The 23,491-nt window shown below is 42.7% G+C and overlaps 1 protein-coding gene across 3 annotated transcripts; it reads right to left on the bottom strand.

Moving 5' to 3' along the window:
- Window positions 1–7,621: 7,621 nt before the first annotated feature.
- On the bottom strand, window positions 7,622–15,121 carry c1d (C1D nuclear receptor corepressor). 3 transcript variants are annotated; one of them, XM_061228923.1, is made up of 5 exons: window positions 14,939–15,025; window positions 14,118–14,261; window positions 9,658–9,724; window positions 9,522–9,577; window positions 7,622–7,894 (listed from the first exon to the last, which is right to left on the bottom strand). In XM_061228923.1, the coding sequence occupies exons 1-5, from the start codon at window positions 14,960–14,962 to the stop codon at window positions 7,715–7,717; spliced, it is 471 nt and encodes a 156-aa protein (XP_061084907.1). In that variant the 5' UTR covers window positions 14,963–15,025; the 3' UTR covers window positions 7,622–7,714. The 3 variants fall into 3 exon arrangements, with proteins under 3 accessions (XP_061084907.1, XP_061084909.1, XP_061084908.1); XM_061228925.1 differs by lacking the exon at window positions 14,939–15,025 and adding an exon at window positions 14,648–14,928; XM_061228924.1 differs by lacking the exon at window positions 14,939–15,025 and adding an exon at window positions 15,036–15,121 and having other exon boundaries at window positions 7,625–7,894.
- Window positions 15,122–23,491: the final 8,370 nt, after the last annotated feature.

Raw genomic sequence — 23,491 nt, 5'->3', positions numbered from 1 at the left:
CAGGCTGCTAAGGGGACTGCCCCACCTTACATACAATCCTTAATCACTCCCTACTCCCCAGCTAGACCACTCCGGTCTGCCAGCTCTGGTCGCCTTATGGTTCCCTCTCTACGAGCACCTGGCGGTCGAGCTGCAAGTTCACGCCTGTTTTTCGTTCTGGTTCCTCAGTGGTGGAATGACTTGCCTACCACTGTCAAGACAGCGGAATCCCTCCCCCTATTTCGACACAGACTAAAAACACACCTTTTCAAACTGTACCTTAGTCCTACCTCCTGATCCCCCCCCCCCTTCCGATATCCCAAACCCTCTTGTCGAACCCAAAAAAAAATCAATTTATGATGACTGTATGTTCAGAACAGCACTTCATGTGTATTTTAAGAGTTATGGATGTGATGCTTTAACGTGTGGAAGAACCAATGCACTTGTAAATCGCTCTGGATTAAAAGCGTCTGTCAAACGTAAATGTAAATGTAGTGTAATATGTACAGCCCTACGAAAACATGTGACAGAATGTATGCAGCATTACTATATATATATGTGTGTGTGTGTGTGTGTGTGTGTGTGTGTGTGTGTGTGTATGTATATATTGTATATTCACATACAAATTCATCAGAGTATTGATTTTATTCCCCCAGGAATACATATGGTATGATTATCTTAATAACGTATAAGTTCATAAAGCTGGACCTTCTGGCGCTGTGTGATTAAACAATAATATGAAAGATATTTTCATGTGTGTATCACTGCTCTGTACCAGAGACACACAGAGCCAGCTCTCTCAGACACTGTGTGTGTGTGTGTGTGTGTGTGTGTCACTGCTCTGTACCAGAGACACACAGAGCCAGCTCTCTCAGACACTGTGTGTGTGTGTGTGTGTGTGTCACTGCTCTGTACCAGAGACACACAGAGCCAGCTCTCTCAGACACTGTGTGTGTGTGTGTGTGTGTGTGTCACTGCTCTGTACCAGAGACACACAGAGCCAGCTCTCTCAGACACTGTGTGTGTGTGTGTGTGTGTGTCACTGCTCTGTACCAGAGACACACAGAGCCAGCTCTCTCAGACACTGTGTGTGTGTGTGTGTGTGTGTGTGTCACTGCTCTGTACCAGAGACACACAGAGCCAGCTCTCTCAGACACTGTGTGTGTGTGTGTGTGTGTGTGTGTGTGTCACTGCTCTGTACCAGAGACACACAGAGCCAGCTCTCTCAGACACTGTGTGTGTGTGTGTGTGTGTGTGTGTCACTGCTCTGTACCAGAGACACACAGAGCCAGCTCTCTCAGACACTGTGTGTGTGTGTGTGTGTGTGTGTGTGTGTCACTGCTCTGTACCAGAGACACACAGAGCCAGCTCTCTCAGACACTGTGTGTGTGTGTGTGTGTGTGTGTGTGTGTGTGTCACTGCTCTGTACCAGAGACACACAGAGCCAGCTCTCTCAGACACTGTGTGTGTGTGTGTGTGTGTCACTGCTCTGTACCAGAGACACACAGAGCCAGCTCTCTCAGACACTGTGTGTGTGTGTGTGTGTCACTGCTCTGTACCAGAGACACACAGAGCCAGCTCTCTCAGACACTGTGTGTGTGTGTGTGTGTGTGTGTGTGTGTGTGTGTGTGTCACTGCTCTGTACCAGAGACACACAGAGCCAGCTCTCTCAGACACTGTACTCAGTATTGGGACATGGGGGTAAAGTGTACTCAGTAGTAATGCGCTGGAATTACTACATGGTGAATCAAAAGTGAATAAAAATACCCTTAAATAAAAGTTAAGGGCACTTTATCCAAATGTGAATTGTTTGATTATAAAAATCTTATATATAGGAGTACAGAGCCAAGTCAAGAATAAAATGCCTCTCCCAAAGGTTATGGAGCTCACTTTATATTAATGCATGATTCCTGAATAATGTTCTGGAGCAGACTCCATGACATGAGCACTGTTTGGCACAGAAAGAGCAGACTCCATGACATGAGCATTGTTTGGCACAGAAAGACTCCATGACTACTTGGCACAGAAAGAGCAGACTCCATGACTGTTTGGCACAGAAAGAGCAGACTCCATGACTGTTCGGCACAGAAAGAGCAGACTCCATGACTGTTTGGCACAGAAAGAGTGATTATCACTGTTACTGTGGTGCTCTCTGTGTGATAAGAGTGATTATCACTGTTACTGTGGTTCTCTCTGTGTGATAAGAGTGATTATCACTGTTACTGTGGTGCTCTCTGTGTGATAAGAGTGATTATCACTGTTACTGTGGTGCTCTCTGTGTGATAAGAGTGATTATCACTGTTACTGTGGTGCTCTCTGTGTGATAAGAGTGATTATCACTGTTACTGTGGTTCTCTCTGTGTGATAAGAGTGATTATCACTGTTACTGTGGTGCTCTCTGTGTGATAAGAGTGATTATCAGGATGAGTGAGTGTTAATCCACTCTCATCTTACAGCGGTTCAGCCAAACTCCCCCAGGCGCCTTCACCATGGAATTTACAAATACTGCCGTCTTTTGCTGCCATCTAGTGGCAACATGCAAAATCGATTACAGCAATATGGTAGCAAATTAGATACAAAATACATGTAGATGTGTATGCAAAACATAAGACACATTAAGTACCATAAAATACATACATGATAATACGTACACATAATACACTTAGAAATATAAATGGTAATAAGGACGAAAAGGTTTAAACAACCATGTCTCACAATCAAAGACAAAAGAAAAGATTCACATTAGTTTGATCTCTTGAGAGGCAAATAAGCTATTTGGACCTTTCTTAGCCCTTTATAGAAAAAAAAATAAGTCTGTTTAGCTCTATTATTTACAGACATTATCAAAGTCACCAACTATTACAATTACAGCCCCATAATGCAGTAGGAACCGAATACAGTACAATTAATTAAAACTCAATTTAAAAAAAGATTTCCTGTTCTGTAGTATTACTCCCTATACCAAGACCTCAGTGAATCAACTAGAGAATGAGAACTTTGAGAAATGTTTAATCATTTGGAGATACCCATTTGTTTTCATTTGGATTATGGATTGGGCCTTGAGATGTATTCTTTCTCATAGGTATTGTTGATTTGCTTAGCAAAAATTCTTAAAGCATATGTTAAGAGATTAGACAAAAGGGCAACAGACCACTGAGATAAGTTAATGTCATTATCATAACATCCATCCATCCATCCATTATCTGAACCCGCTTATCCTGAACAGGGTTGCAGGGGGCTAGAGCCTATCCCAGCATACATTGGGCGAAAGGCAGGAATACACCCTGGACAGGTCGCCAGTCCATCGCAGGGCACACACACCATTCACTCACACACACTCACACACACTCATACACACACTCATACACACACTCATACACACACTCATACACACTCATACACACTCATACACACATACCTATGGGCAATTTAGACTCTCCAATCAGCCTAACCTGCATGTCTTTGGACTGTGGGAGGAAACCGGAGTACCCGGAGGAAACCCACGCAGACACGGGGAGAACATGCAAACTCTGCACAGAGAGGCCCCGGCCGACGGGGATTCGAACCCAGGACCTCCTTGCTGTGAGGCGGCAGTGCTACCCACTGCACCATCCGTGCCGCCCATTATCATAACATCAAAAATGAAAGTTACACATGAACAACTACATGTTCACCTACAGTATGTGCTTGCTGAGGTTAGAAAATAAGTTTTTAAAAGCAGAGAAAAATAAATATCTACACTTGTAACTTGTCTTTTTTAGATTTTGGTATAAAAATGATCCATAATCAACGCATCGTGGTCAAAAGACAGATGGTGCTTATCTTTCTTCCAGGCAGCTGGCAACTTGGCATCTGCAGTTTAGGTGCTCCTTGCATGCTCTCCCCCCCCCCTACACTCAATCCCCGCATTTAGAGCAGACTAGTTGTAATGGAGGTATAAATGGCAAATGTATCATTACATTACATTACTTTATTGGCATTTGGCAGATGCTCTTATCCAGAGTGACGTACAGTTGATTAGACTAAGCAGGAGACAATCCTCCCCTGGAGCAATGCAGGGTTAAGGGCCTTGCTCAAGGGTCCAACGGCTGTACAGATCTTATTGTGGCTACACCGGGATTAGAGCCACCGACCTTGCATGTCCCAGTCATTTACCTTAACCACTATGCTACAGGCCGCCCTTGTATCAAAGTTGAAAGTAGATTACTGGCACAAAAATATACTTGTCTGTGCTTGGACTGTGTTTGGATTACCGGTTTGTGATTGGACTTTGTTTTGATTACAAATTGTGATTGTAATCTCGTTATCAAACTTTTTCCGGTGACCATGACTACGTTTTGGATTTCCATTGCTGTGCCAGTTCCCATTAACGAGCCCCCGCCTGGACGACTGGCTAACTCTGTAACTCTGTAACTCTTCACATTCCTGTCTGCCAGCTTCTGATCTTTGCCTGTTCAACCTGCTCGAATACCAATAAAGTCCTTTATTGGAAATATTTTGAGTTTGTTACTGGTGCCATTGTTCTGAATCCTGACAGAACAACCTGGCCTAGTATGGAAACAATGAACCCGAAAGGCTGGGCTGTCCCTGAACCAAGGTCTGGTGAATCTACACCGTCAGATGGCCACCCTTGCTGATTCCTCGGTGCGCACCCAAGCCTCTCACTCCCTCTCACACTTCTCGTCAGCCATGAAGTACAGTTGTGTTCAAATAAATAGCAGTGTGTTAAAATATTTGCAAATAGCTTTTAGTTTAATATATCAAATGTAGTGGAAGCATTACACATTTAATTCCAAATCAAAGCATTAGCAAATTTTACAGGAAGTAAAGAAAAGGAATATAAATCTGTTAAAAAAAATGGCAGTGTCCATTTTTCTCTTCAAACTCTCTTCAAATTATATAAACTGAAGACATTTTTCAAGATTTAACTTCACTTGAAATTACTGAACTAAAGTTTAGCTGCATAACCATTGTTTTTGATAACTGCTGCGCATCTGCGTTACATCGAGTCAACCAACTTCTGGCACCTAGAAACAGGTATTTCAGCCCAGGATGCTCAAACTACATTCCACAGTTCCTGTGAATTTTTAGGTTTTGCTTCAGAAATTGCATTTTTAATGTCACCCCACAAGTTTTCAATGGGGTTGAGGTTGGAGGATTGATCTGGCCACTCCATTACCTCAATCCTTTTTGTCTGGAACCAAGATGTTGCTTGCTTACTCATGTGTTTGCGGTCGTTGTCTTGTTGAAACACCCATTTCACATGCATTTCCTCTTCGGCATATGGCAACATAATCTCTTCAAGTATTTTGATGTATTCAAACTGATCCATGATCTCTGGTATACAAACATAGCATGAAAAACATCCTCATACCATGATTTCTGCGCCACCATGCTTCACTGTCTTCACAGTATACTGTAGATTGAATTCAGGACCTGGGGGTCGTCTGACATACTGTCGACAACCACGAGACCCGAAAAGAACAATTTTACTCTCATCAGTCCACAGAATGTTATGGCATTTCTCTTTGGGCCAATCAATGTGTTCCTTGCCAAATTTTCACCGATTCTGCACATGCCCTTTTTTCAACAATGTTGCTTTACGGGGGCTTCTTGCTGATAGCTTAGCTTCAATCAAATGTCTTAACTGTAACAGCACTTACAGGTAATTGTAGATCATCTTTGATCTTTCTGGAGCTGATGAGTGGCTGAATCTTTGCTATTCTGACTATTCCTTGATCCATTTTAACAGTAGTTGCTTGTTTCCTATACATCCTATAATTTGCAGCAATTCTTTATACGTTTTCTCCTCTCCAATCAACTTTTTAATCAAATGACGAACGATCTTTGGAACGACCCATTTTACTTAGCTATTCAGAAGAAAATATATTTTATAACAATGTGTGAAACATTTTCTTCCCTTCTTCCTTAATAAAGTACAATTAATGACACATGTTTTTTCACAGAATTAATTAATTCTCTAATTAAACTCCACACTGCTATTATTTTGAATACGCCCCTTTCAATGAATGAGTCAATTACTCAGAACAAGCAGTGTGCATGTCATGACAGTTGGGTCTGTTGTTTTTCTATTACACTACGACACCTACAAGTAAAGTACTTGCCATGCAGAAATATCACTACTACTAATAACAGTGGTTCATCAGGTTACTGATGTTGAACTCAGGTTACTGATGTTGAACTATTTTCTTGAACAGAACTGTAGGTCTCCCAGCCCTGGGAGTCCATGAGATCAGCTTGTATGTCTGAGATCAGCCCTGTGTGTCCATGAGATCAGCCTGTGGGGACCAGAGACGAGGGCGTGGCTGCATGACACTGAGTTGGCCATCTGACGATATACGAAAGAAGAAGAAGCCCGGCTGCAAGAGGGAACTCCTGTGATCTAATGGGAGGGTTGGGGAATTCCTGTGATCCAAGGGGGCACATTGTTCATTTTGGCTCTGAGGATGACTGAAACCACTTGGTGGTGGAGGCCTGCTGACTAAAAGCGGTCCCTGCTGCCCGGTCCTCTCTCATTTGCTCATTTTCCCTTTGTTTACCTTTGACAGAAGTGCTATTAACCCTAGGGTTATTAAACGCAGAGCCAAGATGGAGGGTGCTGGGTAGCCCTGTGCCTGACCCCCACAGAAACGCCATTAGCCGGTCATTAGCCCCACACTAAGTGTTGTCTTGCAGCATGGAGTGGACAGATGCAGCTGATACGCATGGGGCAACATGTGGGAGAATATCACTCTTCCTCTCCCTGCCCATAGTGGGTTCATAGGCGGCTATAGAATATTACAGACCCACCTTATAGAGACTACAGGGCAAAATTATCTACATGGAAACATCATTTGCTCAGATTCATGGAGCTAATTAGAGCAAAATTAGAAGCCTGGCATTCAGCAGCTGCTGCTGTCAGGTTTTTGATTTGGGTCGTCTTTGTCTGACCCTACTGAGCCCCTGGACTAGTACCTGTGTGTCAGCCTTCACCCCTGTAAGATCGACCCAGGCTATTCGAAACAGAATTAAAAACCTGTAAGTACTTAATCAAGTTTCATTTTAAACCCACCTGCCGTCTGGAGAGGCGTTTCTGAAGTGCACTGTAAATCTGTCTCCAGCCTGTATTCTCTCATCCACTCGCCTGCCTGCCATGACTCCTAAAGCCCTTGAGAGCAGTGCACCAGCAGTGGAGGAGCAGCTGTGGGTCATGGGAACAGCTGAGCTCAGGTGAGCTGGAGGGTTTGACTCACCTGGGCATACGCTGCACCAGCAGCTCACACAGTGGCCCTATGAGCTTCCTCCTCTTTCATATTGTTAAACTGACTGGCTGTTCAATAGGGCATAGACCCCAGACAATGAATTGCCTATGTTAGCAATGTTCCCAAAGCAGGAAAGCAATATTATGCCCACTTAGTTTTCAGTTGAAGTCATATCATCACAATATTCAACAACGCATATCACACATTTTCCGTATATGGTACATCCTTATACTCCATGCAATTGTAAAATAAAAATTAGTAGTTCCACCGTACTCGAGTAACAAAACCAGGAAAACGATTAGGAAAAACCTTTTTAATCCATTTACAGTACATATTACCAACAGCACAAATGCTGACAGTCAATACTTTTTTGATTGCACCCCCCCCCACCCCCCTCACAAATAAAAAAAGAGAAAAGGGCAGTCTCTCGGTGGTGTGGAGGGTTCTCTTCCCTCTCTTTCCGCTCTCCCTCCTCAGCTCTGCTTGCGTCTCTTGGACTGATAGGAGTCCTCTGCCTGCGCTTTGGGTCGCTCCCCCTCCGCCTCCCACAGGGCGCTCCTCACGAAGCGTGACGCAGCCCCCCGGTCCAGACGGGCGGCCTTCTTCCTGTCTGTGATCTCCTTCACTTTGTTCATGTACGTGCGGATCCTCTCCTGCTCAAGGAGACAAAACTCACGTTGTTCTCCATTTAGAGTCAATACCGGCGTAATTTCATTCACCGTTTTTCAGAGAGCGCTGGCTACAGAAAAGGAATGTGTTAGTGTAGCGGGGTCAGCTTGGCTACTTTCCTAGTTGAAGCACGGCGACAATTCACTCTGGCACTATAACCCTCCCTTCCCCTTTAGCCAACACTGGTATTGTGTTTGTCTAAGAAATCAGTGGATGAGTAAGAGGTTTGGGTTCAAATCTCACCTCGGACTCAGGCAAAACTAAGGGGTTACATTAACTTTTTTATTTTCTTGCTACAGGAAGTGAACACACAGTGTGCGAGTTGCTGAAGGTACACGAGAACTGAGAGGCACGAGTCAGCACTCCAAAGGTCCCACACATATACTACCGGTCAAAAGTTTGGGGTCAACTTGTCTTTTTCTGTTTTTTTTTTTTCTGATTTCATATTTTATTTTCTCTTTTTGTAATCAAACAATTCACATGTTGTCAGCTATTTGTTAAAGGGTATTTTTATGCATTCTGGTTTCACCATGTACTAATTACAACACTTTTTATATGTAGTCTCCCATTTAAATGTTTGAGACAAATTAACATAATGCAAAATAAAAGAGTCATGTTTTGTATTGTGTTGCATATCCTTTGCATGTTATGACTTCCTAATGTCTGTGACCCATCAACATAATCAGAGGCTGGATATCTTATTTTCAGGTTGTATAACAAGCGATACTAAAACTCTTTATATTTGAATGGATCTCTATGGGAATTTGGGGGTGGGACTAAATTCAGCTGTATATTATGCTGATATAGTATGGAACACATCTGTTGGCTAAATGGCTTTAAGTCATCAAGGGTCCAAGGTATCAAATGAGCCTCAAACCACTGTGCTGCTGCCAGATATGCAATAAATACTACAAGAATTGTTTCTCCTGAATATTTTTTCCATTGAGTCCCACAGGAAAATTTGTCAAAAGACAATTTGTCTCAAACATTGAAATGGGAGACTACATATAAAAAGTGGTGCAATTACTACATGGTGAAACCAGCTTAACAAAAGCTCTGAGTCTGTACTTTGACAACATAGAAAATAAAATATTAAATCAGAAAAAAACAAGTTGACCCCAAACTTTTGACCGGTAGTGTATATTCCATTTGACTGGCTAGTCATGGGGTGTAACTATTTTATTTGGCATCACAGATCACTTCCATTGTTGACAGTGTAATTAGATCAGGAAGCATGCATTCACTGACACAGCCCCAGGGTATCAGGAAGCATGCATTCACTGACAAAGCCCCGGGGTATCAGGAAGCATGCATTCACTGACACAGCCCCGGGGTATCAGGAAGCATACATTCACTGACACAGCCCCGGGGAGTCTAGTCTTATGTGAAGGACAGGCGTGGATGCAGGTTTCTCCCACCCCTGTCCTTCCAGGACAAAGTCACTGGGTGCACAAATCAAGATCTTGACATCAGTCTATTATTAGTCAGGTTAATCAGGTATGGCAGTGCAGGGCTGCACCCACACTTTCCCTTTCCAGGTGAGGTAGGACCCCTCTGAGCAAAGGATCATACTGCCATCTGCTGGTCATTTAATGTGTTGCTCTTACTCACCAATTCTTGTTTAATTCCATGGTCCTTTGGGTTTATTCCCTGAGTCGTCAAATAAACTGGCAAAAGAAGAGCATGTTAGCAATACACCTTTCCGTTAGTGTAATCCAGCGAAAGAGAGACAGCGATACAAACTTACTCCAAAACAGCGAATTTAGGGCATACGCTGACATCAGATCCATCTTGGATTGCTCCAGGGGATCCAGCTAGTAAGGAAAGACCATGGTCAACACAGGGTTAGCGTTAGATATATGACTTACAGTAGAACTTCAAAGATCCCATCCACAGAAAACCAAATTATGTTCAACACAGGCCGAGAACCTCCAAGATCCCAACCTCAGAAAACGAAACAGGGTATGGAATCTGAAGTACAACATAAATACAAAATTAAGACTGCAAAGCACAAACGAGTAACACTATTATTTTTAGAATTATTATTACTGTACTTGAAATGACATAAAAATTAGAGTTTAACGGCTGTTGCTAAAGAGTACCGCTTATTCCATAAAACGGACCAGGACAACATTCACTGTTGGATGGAAGCGAGAAGCAGGCAAATAATTTCAAATCGAGCAAATAACTGTTGAAGTTCAAGTTTACACCTGCAAACATCATGGTATACAAGTGGCATGGCATGTGGCTAATGTGCTTCATGTGTTTACGAGTTTTGTTTTTTGCCTCGTGAAGTAATAATATAACATAATCTAGTGAAGTAATAATATAACACAATCTAGTGAAGTAATAATATAACATTATCCAGTGAAGTAATAATATAACACATAATCTAGTGAAGTAATAATATAACATAATCTAGTGAAGTAATAATCTAACACACAATCTGTGAGGGTGGAGCTGAAACTGCTGCCTTCCAGGCTTCACTGTGGGAAGGAAAGTGGCAAATGTCAAACCATTTAGTTTTTTCCTGTTGCATAGTGCGTGTTACTCGAGAAAGAGTTTACAACAGCGAGGCAATATAATTGCCATTCTTTAGTCTTCCCCAGCTCTGACAATTCACTGCTTATGCTACAGAATAAAATATGTTTTTGGCATGTATTTCCATTAACAGAACTTCAATCTCTGCTTCAGAGAAGCTTTTTTTCTTCTTTTTTTAACCCCTTTAAATAGCCGAAATTCCATATCTGGTGTTTTAAGGGGCGTCAATGTATGCTAATCAAAAATTTGGTGAACGCGATTTTGAATGTGACAATTACTTTTTTTTCTTAACATACACATGCTGTATGTCTACACGTTTCATAAATCTGGCGGAATTTGTTACTTCGGTTCCAATAACACTTGCACACGGATTTCCGAAAATATTGATAGATGAGGCCCAATGTCTACATGCAAATCTTTCATATCTACCTCCACAGGCATCCCCTTAGCCACATAGTCAGCATCATAATCCATTGGACAGTGACACATTTAACATAGCTTTTGTATATTGTTGTTGGGGTAAGACAACATGACTACAGAGGGTACACTACAAGATGCTACCATACGTAAGGACTACACTGTAGCAGCACTACAGGGGGTACACTACAAGATGCTACCATACGTAAAGACTACACACTACAGTACCACTGTAGCAGCACTACAGGGGGTTCACTACAAGATGCTACCATATGTAAGGACTACACACTACAGGGGGTTCACTACAAGATGCTACCATACGTAAAGACTACACACTACAGGGGGTTCACTACAAGATGCTACCATATGTAAGGACTACACACTACAGGGGGTTCACTACAAGATGCTACCATACATAAAGACTACACACTACAGTACCACTGTAGAGGCACTACAGAGGGTACACTACAAGATGCTACCATACGTAAAGACTACACTGTAGCAGCACTACAGGGGGTTCACTACAAGATGCTACCATACGTAAGGACTACACACTACAGCACCACTGTAGCAGCACTACAGGGGGTTCACTACAAGATGCTACCATATGTAAGGACTACACACTACAGGGGGTTCACTACAAGATGCTACCATACGTAAAGACTACATACTACAGGGGGTTCACTACAAGATGCTACCATATGTAAGGACTACACACTACAGGGGGTTCACTACAAGATGCTACCATACATAAAGACTACACACTACAGTACCACTGTAGCAGCACTACAGAGGGTACACTACAAGATGCCACCATACGTAAGGACTACACTGTAGCAGCACTACAGAGGGTACACTACAAGATGCTACCATACGTAAAGACTACACACTACAGTACCACTGTAGCAGCACTACAGGGGGTTCACTACAAGATGCTACCATACATAAAGACTACACACTACAGGGGGTTCACTACAAGATGCTACCATACGTAAAGACTACACACTACAGGGGGTTCACTACAAGATGCTACCATACGTAAGGACTACACACAATAGCACCGCTGTAGCAGCACTACAGGGGGTTCACTACAAGATGCTACCATACGTAAGGACTACACACTACAGGGGGTTCACTACAAGATGCTACCATACGTAAGGACTACACACTACAGCACCACTGTAGCAGCACTACAGGGGGTTCACTACAAGATGCTACCATACATAAAGACTACACACTACAGGGGGTTCACTACAAGATGCTACCATACATAAAGACTACACACTACAGGGGGTTCACTACAAGATGCTACCATATGTAAGGACTACACACTACAGGGGGTTCACTACAAGATGCTACCATACATAAAGACTACACACTACAGTACCACTGTAGCAGCACTACAGAGGGTACACTACAAGATGCCACCATACGTAAGGACTACACTGTAGCAGCACTACAGAGGGTACACTACAAGATGCTACCATACATAAAGACTACACACTACAGTACCACTGTAGCAGCACTACAGAGGGTACACTACAAGATGCTACCATACGTAAAGACTACACACTACAGTACCACTGTAGCAGCACTACAGAGGGTTCACTACAAGATGCTACAGTGGTACTGTAGTGTGTAGTCTTTATGTATGGTAGCATCTTGCAGTGTACCCTCTGTAGTGCTGCTACAGTGTAGTCCTTACGTATGGTGGCATCTTGTAGTGTACGGATGCTACCATACGTAAAGACTACACTGTAGCAGCACTACAGGGGGTTCACTACAAGATGCTACCATACATAAAGACTACACACTACAGGGGGTTCACTACAAGATGCTACCATACGTAAGGACTACACACTACAGCACCACTGTAGCAGCACTACAGGGGGTTCACTACAAGATGCTACCATACGTAAGGACTACACACAATAGCACCACTGTAGCAGCACTACAGGGGGTTCACTACAAGATGCTACCATACGTAAGGACTACACACTACAGCACCACTGTAGCAGCACTACAGGGGGTACACTACAAGATGCTACCATACGTAAGGACTACACACTACAGGGGGTTCACTACAAGATGCTACCACTGGTAAGCCTGAAGAACAGAAAGGTGAGATTACAGTTTGATAAAAAGCACCTAAAAGAGCCCAGAGTCCTGGAACACACTTGTGGATAGATGAGACGAAGTTAAGCATGTACCAGAGTGATAGAAAGAGGAAAATTGGGTGAAAAAAAGGAAATGCCTGTGATCCAAAGCACACCACCTCATCCGTGAAACATGGTGGAGGGGGTGTTATGGCTTGGGCCTGTATGGCTGCCAGTGGAACAGACTCACATGTCTTCAACAATGATGTGACTGTGGACAGAAGTTGAACAATGAATTCTGAAGTCAACAGAAATGTTATCTGCTCAGACAAAACCAATTGGTTTGGAACTTAATCATACTGTTAGGGCAACAAAGGGGTTTTTGACAGACAGTGGAAAATCCTTAACTGGCCGAGTCAATCACAATGGAAAGTTTTGCTATTGAATTTTACATGCTGAAGAGGAGACTGAAGGCAAAAGGTTCCCGAAACAAGCAGGAACTTAAGAGGGCTGCAGTACAGGCCTGGCAGAGCATCACCAGGAAAGATACCCAGCATCAGGTGTGGTCAATACATCACAGACTTCAAGCAGTCAGAGGATATGGAACCAAATTTTAAAAATATATTACTTTCTTCAACATGATGTTAAACTGCCCAATATTTTTTGATGCCTGAAAATGGAGAGGACTATATACAAAAGATTCTATAATTTCTAAAGGTTCATTGTATCATTTATGGAGTACAGAACCAAAATAACAAAAAATGCGTCACGGTCCAATGAATTATGATGCTCACAGCACCTCACAGAAACCATTTAAACTGATATAACACCGCGTACTAGCTACAGGTGTACAAGTTATACAGTACTTGTATATAGGAACAGACAAAAAAAGCAAGTGCGATTCTTTAGCACGAGCATTCCACTCACTGTTTCCTTAAGATCTTTGTGTCTCGTGTCAGCTTCCATGCTGTGTCCCAAATTACCAAATGCAAAGGACAAAACAGATTGTGGCTGAGCGATTATAAAATAGTTTGCTATACATGCATGTTATAACATCACAATTAGGCCTATGTATGTATAGCCAAGAACATGAGAATTTCAGAAATGGGTATTTTACTAAGACTGATGGTGAGGTGGTATGTGATTTTCTTACTTTCTGAAGGAGCTCGTTTTTCGACAAAGAGATCATTGTGTCCACCATTTTATTAACCGAGCCTACGGATGAGTTAAATCCCGTCAGGTACTCCGCAATCTCGGTCGGATAATCCTCCACGACTCCATCTTCGTCACACATGTTCTACGAGCAAAGCAACACAATACATCCATGACAATATAAATAAATCCGTGCAATATATCTTCTAAACGTCGGTCTACTTTATAATCTAAAAGACCATTATTTATAAGAACACGTCAAAATGAAATGCAACTGTGCCATTTCGAATTATCAAACTAGAATACCATTTACGAGCTAAATTATTTAATACTAGCAACGTTACAGCAAGAAAAAGAAGAGAAAGCAAACGCCTATGTCGATATTGATCAAATCAAACTGTCGCACATTTGCTCGTACGACGGCGTTTTCAATTAGCTAACATGGTTCACATAACGTTAATCACACGTTAGCCGAATCTAACCGGGCGACTGGATTATTGACCACGTTAACGTTAGCCTCACGTTTTGTACCTCTTTGTACTTTTGTTAGCCACGTTAAAGTCCCAGGTTGGCTGGTTATTTAGCCAACTCTTTCAGCAATTATGAACAATGAATGCGAGGGAACAAATTCGTATTTTAAAAACAGTTAAGCTAGCTAGCTAAACTCAAGCGTTCAAGTTATCACTGGGTTAGCTACATTTGACAGCATTAATTTAGCAGTTTACTTAGCCAAGTAGCTATCATTGTTAAAGTTAGCTAATTTAGCTATCAGTAAGTTGAACTGCGTTCTGAGAAGGATGGCTAACGTTAGCCAACACAAACCGTGATCCTTTCTGACACTACCATGGGAAATATATCCGTGTGTTAATTTACTAAATAACTTGACAAATACTTTAAATTAATATTATGGTGCCAATACCTCTGGTCCGTTTTTGTGTGCACGCTCATTTAGTGATGGTACTTCCCGTGTTATGTTTAGCAACCGGAAATAAAATGGGAGGCGCTTTGTACTGATGGGTAATGTAGTTTTTATTAGCGCAAATTTAACTTTCATGGCAAATGATACAAGTTTCCATGATAACATTCTCACTGACAATACTGATAATATAAATACCAACAAATGATCTAAACTGTTTTAGCTCAATTGTTTAGTGTTAGATTACATTATTAGCTGATCGAACCAGTTTACTGCAATGTAACGTCGCCGGAATGTAACGCTGCAGTTGCTATGGTAAATTTTGTTGCAGAACCTGGTCAGTGCGCTTTGCCGATTGAAACGGTTGAAACAGTTCTTTTATCGACCCCAAAACTGAACCAATTCACATCACGATGGATAACTGCGATTTAGAAAAGCTCTCTATTTCTGTCGGGAAATTATACCCTTCATTCGAACCCAATTTATTAAGTTATAAAGTTACTGTTCCTTGCAATACCTGTAGCATAACGCTGGAGCTGCTGACCAGTGACTGTGGAGCATCGTATACAATTGTGAGTATTTTACTCCTAAACTTGTATTGTCTACACAGTGTCGTCCTTAGGAAATTTATTTGAATGCTGGATTTCATAATCTGTTATTGACTTGTGTATAGCTCATGACATTCGCTAATTTACCTAACATTCATACTTCATTTGGTTTTATTTACAGCATTTTGGAGATGGTTCAAACGTTATTCAGTTGAATGATGGGATAAATACAATTAATATAGAGGTGATCGCTGAGAACGGGGCAGTGAAGAAGTACTGTGTTGAAGTGTCCAAACTGTCGGCCAACCTTGCGGAGCTTTGTGGCCTGGAACTGGCTGGGGACCTGGAAATACAACCTGAATTCTCGCCAAATATTTATGAATACTCTAGTAAGTCTGTTTAGCCCTGTAATGATAAATCAACTGTTTATTTCTCAGTAGGCTAGTAGTAGCCCACTTCCATGTGAATCAATGCATTTAATTAGGTCTACTCTTTGTTTATAGGTACAGTTCAATTATCCACAAGTACTGTGACAATACTGCCAAAGATACCCGATGTGAACATGCAAGTTTCAGTGAACGGCTCGGACAACACTGAACCTATCCCCTTAAGCATCGGAGACACACTTGTTAAGATTACGGTTTGCTCTGCAGATGGCACCAAATCGCAAGTAAGCGCTGAATCGGCATACGGTTGTGGAGAAATAATCCTCAATGATGATAACGGAATGAACAATACACTCTCCTTAATAATTATGTGAGAAACAATGTAGCGTATATACCTATATACCGTATAGGCTATGTAGATAACTAGATTTAAAAAATAGGTAACTGTTATTTTTATATGTATATAAGTGTTATTTATATTCATGGTGCAATTCACATAGCAAGAATGTCTGGAAAATATTTTTATGTAGGAAAGATGTATGATTTAAGTGTAATTTTAAAAATCATTATTTATTTCAGGTATATACACTACTTATTACGCGAGAGCAGATTCTCATGGCTGTTACTTTCAAGGATGTGAGAGATCAAATGGAGTATGAGTGTCCTTTTTCACTTACAGCCCTTTACAGACCCATTTCTGTTAGCACAAGGTGCGTGATCTCATGCCATTCCCCCCTTCTGTCCATGCCACTATGTTGTGTTTGTGACAATCAGTGGGAAACATAATAACGAACAGGCCAGGATAAAGGCCCTATATATGCAAATCCATTTTTTCATAGATTTTACCCAAAAGCTAAATCGTATCTAGCACATTATCAAGCCTGTCATGAGAAGCCCAGGTGTTTCTGCCTCCAGGCATTGAGCACTCTCATTTGGTAATTCTCATTTCTGTAGCGACCCCAAGCACATCTACTCAGCACCATGCATCGAGGTGCTCACCAGGAGGTCAAAGGTGGATCCCTTAGATGAGTGTCCCCTTGGGGAGAAGTGGAAGGTGCCAGAACTGGACCTGGACCAGAAAATGTCTGCTGCTCCAGTCAAGTGTTTCTTTACTTACCGTGGTATGGCAACCATGGCAGTGTACTTACCACACATACAAATCAGAGTCTAGCCATTATTTCAGTACTATCTCTTTTCAGTGCCATAATGGTGCCATATTGTTTGATTGGTACACTGAAAGAGAGCAGTTTTAAAGTGAATGTAATGTATGTATGTTGATGTTTCATAATTGATGAGTCCCATTGGAAATGAGACCGTACTTTCTTATACTGCACAACACAACATGGGTTTTTTATATCTTTATACAGGGTGCGAGAGTGTGGTGAAGTTATCAGAGGTTGGCTCACATGCAAAGGACTGTCCACATAAACCTCCTATAAAGCTGGACCCGAAGGTAAACATGAAATATTTGAAGCTTGTCACTGAGCAAAATCAGCTGGTGATTTGGGTCTCAGTTTCATCATTTACCTGAGAGCGTGTTTCACAGACTATGCTTAGACACTGCAGGCAAATCCCATTTCTTTTTCAAATCCGATCTTTACGATCTTTATGACTGTCTGCAGTGTTATTTACAAGTGATCAGATGGGATTTGTGTGTTCAGGCACTATATTGATTGGTTGACTGTGGTACTGGCCTTTACTGAGGAATCTTCCCATATTGAGAACAGACAAGCTGTTTTGATGTTTGTCCTTTCTCTTTCTCCACTTCTTCCATTTTTCTGGGAAGTAGCCTAAAAAACAGTTGAAACGCACTGCCACATGCACCGCATGTACAAATGCTTGTCGCGTTTCAAGTGACAAAGCATGACACATCAAATCCGATCTATGCAGTCAGACTGAGACGCATCTCCAGAAGTGCGATTTGAATCACATTTGAAACCACATACATATGTGGTTTAAATCTGATTTGAAAAACATATTCATTGTGTTTTTTGCTGTTGAGCGTGATCAGATTCTACTCGGATATGCAGAAAGATCAAATTTTACCTGCCTGTCTGAACAATGCTGTAGTTTCCAAAAATAGGCATTTATGTAAATCAAATTTTTAATTGGGTTCATTTTACATGACATTACCTCTTTTGTTGTCGTAGGACGTCACTGAAACAGAGTGGTACAAGAGACACTTTGCCTCCTCAAGTTGTTTTGAAATTCGGACAAAACACTCCCTGGAGGTAATCACAGTAGCATTCCTGTAGTAAACATCAACACGTTCACAGAGGCACAGAGGGGGAGGGATAAACAGTCTTGTGGTTTGAGGGTGTTTGTTGCTGCAATTCCTCACTTGACCCTTAGAAGTCCAAAATGACCTATTTGTCTTAGCACTGGGCTAAAAAATCTGAAATCTGTTTTATATGGATCTGTTTTATATGTCAGGTTTTGCGTTTTTCATGTTCTTGGTTTTGTCTAAGTTGTTTGCGTTTCCATGTATTGATTTTCTCTATGCTTTCCGTAGTCTGTCTGTCTCCCCATTCATTCACTGTTATTTGTTTCACCGGCATTTACACTTCCTGATTGTTTCCCACAACTGATTGCCATTCCCTCTTGTTATCTGTCTTATATAAACCCCTCTGTTTGTTCAGTTGGGTCCAGACCATACTCTCCAGCATTTATTTCTGATTGATCTTTGTTACAACCTGTTTCGCCCCCGACTTCCACGTTTTGTTTATCCCGTCTGTTTGTTCTTGAACCATAGCTTATCGACCTGTTTTTGTACCTCGACTTTTGTTTTCGGATACTGTTTCTGTCTGCTTAGCCCGTTAGTAATCGACCCTTCGCCTGTGACCACGATTAAGATTTGGATTATTATTTATTATTATATGGCTCTATGTTAGGGTGGCACGGATGGTGCATTGGGTAGCACTACCGCCTCCCAGCAAGGAGGTCCTGGGTCCGAATCCCGGTCAGCCGGGGCCTCTCTGTACGGAGTTTGCATGTTCTCCTCCTCCGGGTACTCCGGTTTCCTCCCACAGTCCAAAGACATGCAGGTTAGGCCGATTGGAGAGTCTAAATTGCCCATGGGTATGGGTGTGTGTGCCCTGCGATGGACTGGCGACCTGTCCTGGGTGTATTCCTGCCTTTTGCCCAATGTATGCTGGGATAGGCTCCAGCCCCCCTGCGACCCTGTTCAGGATAAGCGGGTTAAGATGATGGATGGATGGATGGATCTGTGTTGTATGGATCTGTTTTATATGGCTCTGTGTTGTATGGATCTGTTTTATATGGATCTGTTTTACATGGATCTGTGTTATATGGATCTGTTTTATATGGATCTGTGTTACATGGATCTGTTTTATATGGATATGTTTTATATGGATGCTCAATCCTCTTCCTGGAGAGCCACAGTCTGCTGGTTTTTGTTTTTTCCTGAAGATCAGCATGTGACTCAGACCCAAGAAAGCAACTCACCTGAATTAACAACTCACCTGAAATTGCTGTGCTACCTACTCCAATGCAAAGTAACACTGAAAGCCAGCAGACCATGCAGCTCTCCAGGACCTGGAGTAAGAACTACTGGCTCAAAGGCATGCTTTTTTCAGCATTTACTTCCATCCATGTTCACTTTCTTTTCTGAATCTCCTTATATTATGTCGAGTAATTGTGCATGGCATGCATAGCTATTTCTGACACAATATAATGACGACCAACCATTTCGCTCCCACTAAACTGCTTAGTTTACCCAAAAAACTAAAAAGCACAGTAGCTAGCCTGGTCTTGAATTCTTCCTGTGCTAATTTCCATTTCATTCACAGACACGGAGTTGGGAGAAGCAGCTGTGGAAGGCTGTCGGAGAGGCTAATGGCCACCAGCTGTGCAGTCTTGCCAAGGAGCAGCTCCAGCAGTACAGAGAGACACTGCCCAAACCAGGCATGTGCAACTAAACTAAAGCCACACATAACAGGCCACAGCACATTTACAATGAACCCACTAGACCAGTCCAGAGAAAAATGCTTCTTTTTGAACATCTTCCATACACATTATTATTTATTTATATAATATTATTTTTTGGTACTTGAGCCAATCATCCAAAGACATTGGGCTGCATATAGCTTTTGAATCTATCATCAACCTTTGGAAGGGGTGGATGCTGAATGATAGAAGCCTTACACAGTTAGCAAATGGCTGCATAAAATTGATCTCACAACATCTTAGACTATCCTGGGCCCCCACCTTGTTTATGCAAACTCTCAGTCAATCTAGGCCAGTTTCTGTACATCTATGAAAGATCCTTCATCACATACAAAAACTGTCTGGGCCAACCAAAATGATACACTATACACCACTTTATTCGGTATTTGCTAGACTTATTTTTTAGACTTCAGACCCTGGAACCAGAGAGCTTCCTGGGAGGTCATCTGGGTTGCTGGTTCCATTGCTGGCCAGATTGTTCTATGAGATACGAGGACCGATGAACCAGTCACAAAACCAATGTCTTTATTAGACGGCTTGTTGAACAAACAGGCAGTAGTCAACTACAAACAGGAACAATAAGGGTAACAAAGTTTGTCGTAATATAAACTGGCAAACGTCCAAACTCAGGAAGGCACTCCAAACAGGCAATGGTACAAAACACAATCCAAGAATCTAAATCCAAAGGCTTTTGGCCCGGTCTCAGAGGGGCAGATTATGTGGGCTCAGAGGTTTATATTTAGCAATGTCATCCGATAATTATGCAAAAACATAACGTCATGTCACATGCTATTTTTTACTTGAATCAGTATGGAGCACAAAATGAAAGGATGATATGGAAAGCTCAGAAACAGGAAAGTTGTCATTTGCACTGTTGTGAGAAGTGCCCAGGCAGATTCTGGCTGGTATTATATGGGCAATGCACATTGTCCTTTCACTGAACAGGGGACTCCCTGCAGTACGAACAGGGGCGCTCACCCCTGGACTGTCTGGATCAGGCTACCGTCTATTATGCTTCAGCCATCAAGCTGAAGCCCAGAGACCCGCAGCTGCACTGCCTGCTGGGACAGGTGCTGGAGGAACAGCACTATGCAGCAGAGATGTATGGCCTGAAGAAAAGGGTAGTGTACAACAAGGCCTTCGCTCTGTACCTGAGGGCCTCACCACTGTCACTTTCACTTTCGCCTGTCGCAGATAGATAGTTATATAGCGCTTTTCTCACAATCAAAGCACTTTACAGTGATGATGGGGAACTTCAACAGCACCCACCTGGGTGATGCAACAGCAGCCATGTTGCGCCACAATGCTCAGCGCACATCAGCTCAGGTGGAGAGGGAGGTACCTTTTTTTTGCCAATTAAATCGGGATGATTAGGTGGCAGGTTGAAAGAGCCAGGCATGGAATTTAGCCAGGACACTGGGGAACCCCCTACTCTTTGCAAAGAGTGTCATGGGATCTTTAATGTTCACTTACAGACTGGCGACTACTAACAAGTGGAGGTGTACAGTCAATGCATAAATTCTGTTAAATCCAGTTGGTTAGTTTTGTTAGAACCCAGATTCACTCAGTGGAATCAAAGTCAGGACAATGCAGGAACTCACCCAAAGTCAACAAACACTTTACTAGAGAAAAGTAAATGTTTATTGAATGTCATGCCGGTCCAGTGGGAAGATCCCTGAAACAAAAATAAGTTTGTAGTACAGAAACCTTCTACACACTGGTCAAATGGCCTGCTTTACCATCGAAGGCCTTGACACACATGTCCATCTCATCTGTGAGGTCCTATCTAGTTCTGACAGGATGACACAGGTTCTGTTCATCAACATTATGTACATGCTTAACTATGCATACAGAGCAAACCTGAGCACATCACATTCTAATGTCGCTTAGAGCAGAAATTGCTGGAGTCTGTTGCTCGTTGTTGAGTTAGTGCTGGAGTCTGTTGCTCCTGGTTGAGTTAGTGGTGGAGTCTGTAGCTCCTGGTTGAGTTAGTGGTGGAGTCTGTTGCTCGTTGTTGAGTTAGTGGTGGAGTCTGTTGCTCATTGTTGAGTTAGTGCTGGAGTCTGTTGCTCGTTGTTGAGTTAGTGGTGGAGTCTGTTGCTCTTGGTTGAGTCTGTAGCTCCTGGTTGAGTTAGTGCTGGAGTCTGTTGCTCCTGGTTGAGTCTGTTGCTCTGATTGAGTTAGTGGTGGAGTCTGTTGCTCGTTGTTGAGTTAGTGCTGGAGTCTGTTGCTCGTTGTTGAGTTAGTGGTGGAGTCTGTTGCTCTTGGTTGAGTCTGTAGCTCCTGGTTGAGTTAGTGCTGGAGTCTGTTGCTCCTGGTTGAGTCTGTTGCTCCTGATTGAGTTAGTGCTGGAGTCTGTTGCTCGTTGTTGAGTTAGTGGTGGAGTCTGTTGCTCCTGGTTGAGTCTGTTGCTCCTGATTGAGTTAGTGGTGGAGTCTGTTGCTCGTTGTTGAGTTAGTGCTGGAGTCTGTTGCTCGTTGTTGAGTTAGTGGTGGAGTCTGTTGCTCTTGGTTGAGTCTGTAGCTCCTGGTTGAGTTAGTGCTGGAGTCTGTTGCTCCTGGTTGAGTCTGTTGCTCCTGATTGAGTTAGTGGTGGAGTCTGTTGCTCGTTGTTGAGTTAGTGGTGGAGTCCGTTGCTCTTGGTTGAGTCTGTAGCTCCTGGTTGAGTTAGTGCTGGAGTCTGTTGCTCCTGGTTGAGTCTGTTGCTCCTGATTGAGTTAGTGGTGGAGTTTGTTGCTCCTGGTTGACTTAGTGCTGGAGTCTGTTGCTCCTGGTTGAATTAGTACTGGAGTCTGTTGCTCCTGGTTGAGTTAGTGGTGGAGTCTGTTGCTCGTTGTTGAGTTAGTGCTCAATTCTGTTGCTCCTGGTTGAGTTGACTCAGACTCTTCTGCTCTTAGGACGAGGAGGGCCCCCAGGAGCTGGGCCTGGCCAAGGCAGCGGGGAGGGAGGAGGAGATCCTGGCTATCTGCAGGCTGCACGGCTTCTCCGACTGCCCCACACTAGAGATGCAGCTTAAGGCTCTGGACGCCGAGCTCCACCAGCTCAAGGAGCAGGGTCAGTCGGGAAAGGCAGACTACATCCAGACCCTCTTCATCTGGTTGTCCAAGAGAGCTGGGAAGGTAATGCCTTTCATTCACCCATTCACACACACACACACACACACACACACACACACACGCATACACCAAGGCTGTCATGCAAGGTACCAATCAGCTGGTCTGGAGGAATTAGGGGTTAGGTGTCTTGCTCAGGGACGCTTTGACACACCCAGGGTGCGAATAGGCAACCTTCTGACTGCTCATAACTCCTGAGCTAATGTCGCCCCAACATCTCCAGATGTTGGCTGGTCTTTAAAGGAACCCATATTTGACATCGACAGCATTTTGAAAAGTCAAAGAAAGGTCAGACAACCCATTTTAGCTTTTCGTTTCATAGCAGTTTACAATGAGCCCATCACTGTCTAGTGTTTTATCTTGATGCATTCCAGATTTCCTTGCAGTTCCAAGATGGTAAATGGTAAATGGCTTTTATGGGTAAATGGTTGGCATTTATATAGCGCC

Source organism: Conger conger, chromosome 18, assembly GCF_963514075.1.
Source record: "Conger conger chromosome 18, fConCon1.1, whole genome shotgun sequence".
NCBI classification, from domain to species: domain Eukaryota; kingdom Metazoa; phylum Chordata; class Actinopteri; order Anguilliformes; family Congridae; genus Conger; species Conger conger.
Note: the sequence above shows the minus strand (reverse complement) of the source record. Positions and strands in the feature narration are given on the sequence as shown.